At 32.3% G+C, this 10897-nt stretch overlaps 1 protein-coding gene across 1 annotated transcript in view; it reads left to right on the plus strand.

The window, feature by feature from the left end:
* LOC111085553 (inactive ubiquitin carboxyl-terminal hydrolase MINDY-4B-like) overlaps nucleotides 1-10897 on the plus strand; it is a 98580-nt gene that overhangs the window by 53024 nt on the left and 34659 nt on the right. Inside the window, exons 4-5 of the mRNA XM_022384659.1 lie at nucleotides 955-1074; nucleotides 2400-2497. Of these exons, the coding sequence (XP_022240367.1) occupies nucleotides 955-1074; nucleotides 2400-2497 (218 nt within the window). The remainder of the gene's footprint in view (nucleotides 1-954; nucleotides 1075-2399; nucleotides 2498-10897) is intronic.

The following is a 10897-nucleotide window of genomic DNA, read 5'->3' on the forward strand; positions in this document are numbered from 1 at the left end:
AACTACAGTCACGTTCTGGCGTTCATTTTCATATATACTGTAACCTGCAATCACCCTGCGTTAGCGATTTACATGCACTGCAAACCATAGTCACATTGTGGTGTTGACTTCCACATTCTGCAAACTGTAAGTCACATTTGGTGTTGATTCCCACATGCTGCAAACTGTAAGTCACATTTGGTGTTGATTCCCACATGTTGCAAACTGTAGTCAAATTATGGTGTTGATTCCCTTATAAGCTAAATTGCATTCATCTTATGTTCTGTGTTAGGCTTATGGTTTAGCCTTATGCTGTGCACTATATTATAAGCAACTGAATGCCGAATTTAGAGCTTATTTTATTTCTTTAACGTAAAAAAATAAAATAAATGCATTAGTCAACTTGATTTTTAGCATGTTTGTCACATATGAAGAAATAACGATAAGTGGTTTTAAATATTTTTAGAATGAAACCGAAGATATAAATTTTCCAAAAGGTAAGATTTAGTGAGGTTAGGCTGCGAATAGATAGTTTTTAAACTAATTATCATTGTTTTTACATCCAGGCAAAACTTTATGCATACTATATTCACGTCTGATTATATTTACTAAGTTTGTATACTTTCTAAATTCAAAACAACTTCACTAGAAACTACAATTACTCCTTTAAAACGTTATCTCTGCATAACAGTCCCCAGTGAGTCAGTGGTTTGTTTACGAACTTAAAGCACTAAAATCCGGGGTTCGATCCCTCGTGGTGGTCAAAGCTCAGATAATCTATTGTGCAGCTTTGTTCTAAAACAAAGCATAAAAACTGCATAACAGCATTTAATTCCGTCTTTTTCGCATTAGTCTATTATATATGATTGTCCGCGTGCTCCAGTTACTGCGTGATACCAGAAATTTCCACAATTCTAACAATAATTTTATAGGAACGATGTCATGAAAAAGCTAATGATGTTTGTTTTTCTGTAGTCTTTACGGACATTACTATTTGGTGGAAGCACTTATGTTGGAAATCAAGAGTGGATGAAATCACACCTGGTTTTTCGTGAGCCTGGTTCTGTGTTTGGTTATGGTCTCGTGACATCTAAAGTAAGAATATTACCACTTTTATCGTAAAAAGCGTTAATGCAAATGAGTCAAAAAACTAGAACATAGTTCAGAAGAGTTTTAAATTTGATCGTTATATTTTTTAGTGTTATAATACTATATACATTTAGAAATCACATTGTGTGTAGCCATTAGTAATATTATCTTTTGAACTGACATTTATTTTAGAGTTAGCTAGTGTAAAAACATTTTTCATTGACATAATAATATTAGAAAAGCAGTCTGTTTTAATGTTTTTCTATTTAGTGTGACCAATTATTATCTAAAGTTTTACTAGTTATACACTTATAAAAAAAAATGAAGCTATTTAGCTCTTTAGCTACAAATAAGAACTTCACATCTAATGACACAAATAAGAAACGATAGGTTTCACAAATTATTTATAACGGCTAATTTTAACTTTAATTGTTTTTTAAAATTAAAAAAAAGGAGAATGAAGTTAAATTTAATCTTGGTGTCAGAAATGAGTTAAAGGAAAAAAATAAAACGGTTTTATAATATGTTTCTGCCAGTGCAAGATTGTTTCGTATATGTTAGTTGAGTATCAAATAAATGGCAGTTGAAAACATATGTATCTTGTAGATGCGTGACCTTATCTGTATGACTCTTTCGAAATTTTCCTGGTCTAAGTGGATAGTGCTATCAATCCATTAAGATGGAATAGAATAATTGTTCTAATAATATAAAATAAGGAACTTTATTATGCCATACGTAGTTGGTAATGACGTCAGGGGAATTAAATCTGCTTATAACGAAACATTTATATAACATTGAAAATGTGGAACATATTAGATACTCTAGAAATATTAAAAATGTATCAAACAAACATTTAAACGAATCACCTTTCTTCTCCGTACATTATTTTGGACAACAGAAAGACTTGTTATATGTCTATTAGTCACTAGACTGTATTATACATAAATTCTTATAAGAACTAGTGTTGTGTATTGTTTACCATTATATATATATATAAAACTGTTACAGGAAACGCTCAAAAATCTCTTTTGAACATCGGTAGGTCTTTTGTAGATTACTTTTCTCTAGTTTAAATTGTTCCATCATATCAGTTTCTAAGTAAGTGAAATAAAAGGAAAACAAATTTAATTCAATGCTATATTTAAGTTATTATTTCATTAACAACCTTAAAAGAACATAAAATACTTAATAGAAAATAAGCACTTTATATAATAGTCTGGATCTGAAGTATAAATATGTATGGACAGGAAAAATGGAAAGACATAACATGTCATTTGTATACAAACATTTAGAATACAATGATTAATCGTTTCTTTGCTCCGCTTCTTTAGGGCAATCCCGGGTCTGTGATCATGTGTGTACAAGCCTACATCTTGAAACATTTGTTGTTTAATAAAAAAGACGCATCTCCAGGGTCGTCGCGGGACAGGTGAGACTGAAGTGGTTTTTATATACCGTTGGTTCACATAAATAAATTTCTTGATAAAAGGCATGATTTAAGATAGAATTATAAGTAAATATAATAAAGTCCTGTGAGTCAAAGAATGCAAAAAACAAGAACAAATGGAAACCACGAGGTTTAAAAGTAAAATATAGAACACAGTTTACAAACAGTTGATCTGTCTTTGGAGTGACAGTCGGCGTATAAGCTTCTCGATCAGTTTTCTAATCTGTTGTATACCTGTTCTTATGTTGATGGTGTCTCAGGTATCGTAGTATAGTCCTGTTTCAGTTGTGGTTATGGTTTACTGATGTTATACAGTCAGTGTTTGAGCTTCTCAATCAGTTGTCTAATCTGTTGTATACCTGGACTTATATTGATGGTGTCTTAGGTATCGTAGTATAGTCCTGTTTCAGTCGTGGTTATGGTTTACTGTTATACAGTCAGTGTTTGAGCTTCTCAATCAGTTGTCTAATCTGTTGTATACCTGGACTTATATGTCTTAGATGTCGAAGTATAGTCCTGTTTCAGTCGTGGTTATGGTCTATCATTGTTGTAGGTATTATTTCATAGACCTATCTCAGACGTAGCTTTGGCTTGTCAATATTTAGTAGCTAGTTTACAACTGATCATGTATTTGGTTGATACCTGCAAAATTAAGCTTTTTTAAAGAAACTTGTAGGAGGAAAGAGATGGACTTAGATGAATTAAACAAAACTTAGAGCAATGTTTAATAAAACAATGAACAAACTATTTTATAGAAAATCAAACAATAACAAACAACCAGACTTAAATATCTTGCTTATTAAAATGTATATAATATAAAGAATGTGTACACAAGTATCTAAGTTTTAATGTATTCAAAAATGATGATCAAGTGTTATGGACCTGTTTCTTGTTCTAATGCTCTATGTGATTGCCTGCTTTTTTATGATAGTCCTGAAGCGATGTTTTCATGAGACCATGATATTTAGGAGAACAGATATGTCGCTGTTAATACAACCCTCTTGTGAAGCTTTTCATAAATCAACTAAACTATTAGATTTACTAGTTCCAAGAGCAAGCCTTATTATATTTCAAATTTTCTAGCTATCTTTCTTGTAAAAATATCCGTTTGTTCCGAGATAAGGCTGGAAGCTTGTGAACTTTCGCCTTTAATGAGCTCTTATGTACTTCAAATCCTTGTTTATTATATTGTTAGCAATATTACGTGGTATGTCCAGATCCTTAGAATAAGCAACCAGGAATTCAACAAATACATTCCTTTTCTGTAAACTTGAACACAAAATACCCAATAATGGTAAGGTATAATGTGTTAAATATATTTGCTTTACTTAAACAATAAAAGAACAAACAACAATATTTGACTTTCGCGTAATTTGCAAAACGTACAGATGGAGTGCAAGAACAGTTAAACATTATTTTTCGTCGTATATAACACACACACACAAATCAGGTGAATGTTTTAAGTCTATACATGGGCTTGGTAGTTTTACTATAGGCTACTTATATATAATAACATTAAATAACTATGTAAGAAATACAACACAAAGCTTTGTGTATACTCTAAGTCATAAAAGTAAAATAAGAATTAATTGCTTAGCATATTATGCATATAGGACACAGTGGAACTAAAAACCTTTTTTTTTCTAATTGTACATATCATTATGTATAGCATAATTATAGCTTTAAATGTTTCTTAGTAAGAAGTCTGTGTAGTTATTTGATTCAATAATACTGTACAGTGGCGAGCTATGTTAAACAGATGACCTTGAGAGTAAACTTTGATCTATGTCTTTAGTACGTGGCTACTACACTTATAGCGGAATGAAGAGTTTAATTCAAAGCTTGCGGCTAAAAACAACAGTATACATATTTCTATTCATAAACAAACGTAAATCAAGGAGCATTAAGAGTTATGAGTTGAACATTTTTATGGATCTACTAAACCTATGAACAAGATCAATTAACTGATGTACATGCACAAGAGGATGTAATAGAACATCGATTATTTGTTCATATTACGAGTGACAAAACTTGTGACTTTTTAAATTAATTAATGTGAATTATATTGTTCTCTTTCGTCTTCTGGTGTGAGAAAAACTAGTTCTAACCAGAACTAGTTATAGAGAAGAACTGATACAGTTGTATATCTAATTCATAGTTTTAATAAGAAACATTTCCTTTAAAGGTTAAATGAGTTACAATATATGTAATAATTAACTGTTAGCTATAGCTAACACGTGTTAAATATGCGATAAAACGATCAAGTACGAAGCAAAGAAAATATTAACATAATCATTTTCATGTACATTAAGCTTCATATTGAAAGATATAGACAAAATGAAGTTTCAGTGTGCTTATCAAACTTTCTTTGTATATGGCTGATACAGTTATGTACCGAGCATTTAACTGGATTATTTTAATTGACAGTTTATTCATATACTTATAAAACATGATGAGGTTTTGAAGATATACAAATATTTAAACTGCAGCATCTGACTTGCTAATTTTTAATCCACACAAGAACAAAAAAGTTATTTATCTCAAACTAATTACGATTCAGTATTATTAAGGCTTGGTTCCAAATGCCTATTTAATAAAATATCCTTTATTCACTACGTTCTTTCGTTCTCTGCTAAACAGAGAATGCTGAAGTATTTATCGCAAGGTGTCTCATTACACATGTTATTGAAATGTATATGAATACCTATTTTTTATAGTAATACAAGAATGACTATTACTCACTCCGTTCATCATCTTTTTTCCATATTTCTCTTTCAATCTCTTACCTTTATCAAATAAGGCCTTACCATAGTTTTCATTATTCCTTCTACCTCCTGTAAAACAAACCCCAAAATTAAATTTATCTAACCTCTTCTTGGTGGATGAAGAAGGATTCCCGTCCCTGAACAACCTTGGTGGAACCCTTCATCCCAAAATGTCCACTTTTGCTTTACTTTAATCATTTCCTTCATTCTGTTTGAGATGTTCTTTGATTTAAGCCGCTAGGTGGCGTACAGTAGAACAAACATAAACCTATTAACAATATGCACACGTAAGTATGTAAACAACGTCAAGTTTCATTTAACATTGCAACTGTTTAACATAGATAATTTCTTTTCAGACACAATGTACTACTATATTAAGTGTTAAAAACAGAAACGACGTTTTTTGGCACAATGAAAGATAAAATCTTTATTAGATATTTCAGGCAATTAATTTTGGTAACACAATTACTAAATATAGATTTTACTTTTCATTGTGCCGAAAACGTCCTTTCAGTTTTTTACTTTTGATAATTAACATGGAGATAAAGAAAAGTTCATATTCTTGACCTGAACCCATGAAACCTTCGTAGGACAGCCTAGTTCTTTAACTGTTAATTCTGACAAAGACTCTCGCTTTACTAAGCCTAGTTTGATATTTTTTCTGAATCCTTTTTATGAAATCAATCCGACATTTTTAGTTCACTTGTCCATAACCGTCTTGATCAAACCAACATCATTCTTTTTTTTCGAGAAACATCTAACCTAAGCCACATTGCAGCTCTTTCGAGCAACGCCCCCCAGTGGCACAGCGGTATATCTGCGGAATTACAACGCTAGAAACCGGATTTCGATATCTGTGGTGGGCAGAGCACAGATAGCTCATTGTGTGGCTTCAAACAACAACAACTTTTGAGCAAAACTGTGACATACAACCATAGAAATATCAACAAATACTAACACCACAGAAAAACAAAATAGTGTGTTTGACAGCTGCAACAAAAAAATTAGAAAATGAGAGAAATTTTGCATTATTAAAAATAATCATATCAAACGTACATAAAGATAATGCGTTGCAAAACATAAGGATGTTAGCTGCTAAGGTATGAAGTCTATACATATATATATAGTACCGAAAGTTTATATTAAATATCATACTACACAGCAGGTTATCCAACTCACGTGCACCTCAATAAGTTTATTAGAGGTTTTATACCTGTGGTATGCATTACAACATTTCCGGAATATCTTTCTCACACATCACTCTCTGTCATGGAAGCTTTTTTGTCTCCAAACATATTAAATTTATAAACTACACACTTTTAATTAGAATGTACACGGATATAGTGTTAATATAACCATATGAACAAACACGGTTTCAATTACTAGAGGATAAAAAAATACTATATCATTATTGTAGGAGAAGTTTACTACAGCTACTAGTTTGAAATACAGTCTTGGCCAAAATGTTTGCATACTGTTCTATATTGATGTTATTGTCTACATACATGAAGTAGTTATTGAGTAAATGTCATATAGTAACAGAGAAGGTAGCGTATGATCGGACAAACTTGTACCAGTTGTTATTCTGGTCTGTATAAGTTGTTTTGAGCATTTGTTCGCCGAAACACCCATACACACCTGTATTGTGTAAAAGAGTGTGCTTTTGGTATAATCTTTTTGGAAACAGATCAACGATTTCTTCAGACAATTTCTCTGTACTTGATGTAGAGTCATGCCTCGTCACGTGCCAAATGTTGTAGGGCGTCAAATTGTTCGACTGTCCAGAAATGGTATGAAGCAAACGGACATCGCAAGAACAATAGGGTACCTCCAGTGTACTGTATTCAGAATCCTGAAACGTCATCGAACTTTGTTTCAGGAAAGTCTACTGGTAAATGCCGAAAAACTACTACCGGAGATGACCGTATTTTGATCAGGTTAACACGTTATGGTCGAAAGAAGTCTTGCAACATCTTACGACAGGAATGGTATGAACACATTCATTCGATGAACAGTGAGCAGGAGACTGAACAAACATGGTTATTTTGCAAGAAGGACTATCTGCAAATCGATATTACCCAGAATTCACCGCTGTCACCGTGTTACTTGGGCAAGACAACATACCAACTTACAGTTAGAACACTGGCGACATGTCATATTTTCGGATGAGTCCTGTTTCCGACTTGTTAAAGCTTGGATTCTTGTTCGTCGTTAGCTTAGAAAACAGATGATGGAAGACTGTCTCTCCCACGGGAGGAGGTGCAGTACATGTTTGGGCAGCTATTTATCATGGTGAAAATCTACTCTTCATATCCTCCAGGGAAACGTCAATGGCGCCTCCTATAGGCATCAAATGAAGACGATAACTTCTGCCAACCTCTGAGCTAGGTTTGACAATAGCTTGTGTTCCAGGATGACAATGCCACTGCCCACAGTACGCATAATGTACAGGATTATCTCGACCAGGAGGACGTTACAAGATTGCCATGGCAGTAAAGTCTCCAGATTGTAATCCCATTGAGAGCTGTTGCGCAGAACTGAGCCGGAAATTGCTAACCACGCCCCTAAGCCAGCTACTATAGCTGAGTTTCAGCGCCTTCTAGTGACAAATGTAGAAGAAATTACGGTGAATTACATCAATAACCTCATTGACAGCATGCCACGTCGTCTTGTGGAGGTTATTAGAGTACGAGGAGGACCAAACAAGTACTGAATGTTTAATATGAACTGATATAAGGTTACACATGCTATTTACAATAATTTTATCGTTTTATATATGTTTTGTTGTGATAGATAAAATGCTAATTATACATCTTTCTACAAGTGTCTGCTAAAATTGTTTGCTCTTCTAATAAATGGTTCATGATGTCCATGGAATTGTCTCATTATACAAATTACATACTGTATGTAGATGTTTAATATAACATGCATTCCTCAGTTTGATAGCACTAACTGTATTTATATTGCATCTTAATAATAATGATTTTATTTGTTAAAAAATATGCAAACATTATGGCCAAGACTGCGTGTGTTTGCATATATGTGTATATATATATACACATACGAAATCTGGAATCTAATCTAAATGCGAGCAAAAATGAATGTCAGTAATAAATGCGATACAAAACATATAGTAATAAAAATGAATTTTAGTAAAACCTATCAAGTGATGAGCACTATATAACTGTATACATTCAAAAAGTGTTGAAGATAATCCATTTTTTCATTGATACTTCAACGTGGTTAAGAATATGCTGTGCAACAACAGATGAACAAATCTGAAATTATTAGAGTGCCTGGTTCAGGTGTTTGAACCCATAATGTTCTCAACCAAACTACACATTCATTGTGTGTAGCCAGTTATGGGAAGACAGCTATCCAGTGATAAAATCAAATAGAGTAAACAACCCAACCACGGGTAAACCTAAAATTTTCAGAATAGAAATAGCAAAGAAATAATATACAAGATGAGGAAAATATATAAAATAAAATAGATAAAAATATTATGTTCCCAACTATATGTGAATAAACTAATTATTGCCAATGAAAAAATACAAACCTAAACACGATATTTTCTGTAGGAAAACTGTCAGCTACATCAGTTATAACGTATACAATAGATAGTAAGTGTTCATAGATATCCAGATATAGAATACTCTGATAAGGACAAGCGCTTCAAGCACTTTTAGTTAAGTCTATACTCTGGATGTTGCTTAAATAGTAATAATGTGTTATAACCTACAGGCGTAATAAAATGTAATACAATGCCTCCTTGCTCTTTTCACATTGATGATAGTGCAAATTTTTCTGACTATACATTTTTTCGTTTAAATTACTTCTACTAGTCAATATTGGTATTTAACTGTCTTATCCTACATACTTATATTTCTTCTTCCTTTTCCTTCGTTTCTTATCTTTCATTTTACTTTGTCCAAAGTATTTTTTTTTTGCTGCATATTCCTCTATTACTACATTTTTTTTACTGCCTTTACATTTCACCATCCAAGACAAATGCTTACTTTGCTTACCTGCTAAAGCCGGCTATACTCTGATGATAACATTTTTATGTGTGAAAGAGCATCTGTGACTATTAAATTGCTAAATACATAAATAAACGTTAGTGTTAAAAAATCGACTTTTATAGCTTCTTAGTGTTACCTGTATCAGGTAACTGTATCTGTCATAATATAAATATCATAAGATGAAGTAGGAAAACGTTCACATAGAAGAAAACAGTATAAAAATGACAGAATTCTCTTTACATAAGGGGGTAAGTAAGAGGCGAATTATATTATTCTGTGTTGATATTTTTCATATAAACGATGCAATAATACATACATACAAAACAGAACAAGAAAAATGAGCGCAACGCTATTAAACCCGTGTTCATTAATTAAAGCAGCATGGATGAAGATTTTTTTGGCCTTAAAGAGCACTCAAATCAGAAAGTTTATAATAAAGTGTATGATCAATTAATCTAATGAAACACAAACTGTGTTAAAAGACCTTAAATTCTTATAATGGCATCAGAGGTACGAAAACTTTAATTGCTTTTTTTAAAAAAAGCTTATATGACATATTAAGTACTACGACTGCTTTGGCAGAAGAGGTATTAATTTTGTTTGTTTACCGTTAAGCACAAACACACAATGGACTATCCAAGCTGTTCCCATAAGGGGAATCAAACGTGGTTTGCAGCGTCATAAGCCTTCAGACTTACGGCTGAACCACTAGATGGCTATATGAACTAACAAATAGATGTATGTCAGTAATGGACATGAGTATACCCTTAGACTGAGTTATAGAAATGCTTGGAAGACACGTAAATGTCTCGGCTATAAGCTGTACACAAAATCCCACTTGTTTTATACAAAAAAAGGGCTAAACATTATTAAGGTTTATAAATTAGCCAATAATTTTATTTTGTGCAGTTTGCTAAAATTGTATCTTTGATACAATACGTATGGCTAAAAATGTATATAGGTTAGAATGTTCTTAAAAAGTTATACAGCATCAGAAGAATGAGAAATAAATATTTTGTTAGCTTGACAGATATCACGAGAGCGAGGCAGACTTTGAACTAAACGTTTCGATGGTACAGACTTTTTGAATAAGGGAAGTTTTTTAAATTGACATCTCCAAATCTTCTATCTTTATTTTATTTTTAAGTTCGTCTTCCTAAACATTGACTTAGTTAACTTTACGCGCATATTATTATGTGTTATTTTTCCAGAAAACTTTTACATAACCTAGAGGAAAGTAAAGAAGGATAGGTGTTGTAAAACATAAAGACAAAGTTGTATCGTTAAAATTTGCGCTGAAAAGGTTTATTGTTACATAAATGCAAGGCTGCACATTGATCAAGCTACTCTGTGCCAACCGAAGGGATCGAACTCTGAATTATAGTTTTATAAGCTTTCATTTTTACTACTGAGCTACTAGGGGTAGTCAAGGCGTGAGAAAAATAACCCTATTAAGTGTTTTTGAATGACTGCAACATCAAAGTAAGTGGTTCATAACAGTTTAAATAGAAACTAAATAACTACATTAATAATGTTAATGAGCTTTGCCGAGAAACTAAATAACTACATTAATAATGTTAATGAGCTTTGCCGAG

Source organism: Limulus polyphemus, unplaced genomic scaffold, assembly GCF_000517525.1.
Source record: "Limulus polyphemus unplaced genomic scaffold, Limulus_polyphemus-2.1.2 Scaffold21, whole genome shotgun sequence".
Lineage (NCBI taxonomy): Eukaryota > Metazoa > Arthropoda > Merostomata > Xiphosura > Limulidae > Limulus > Limulus polyphemus.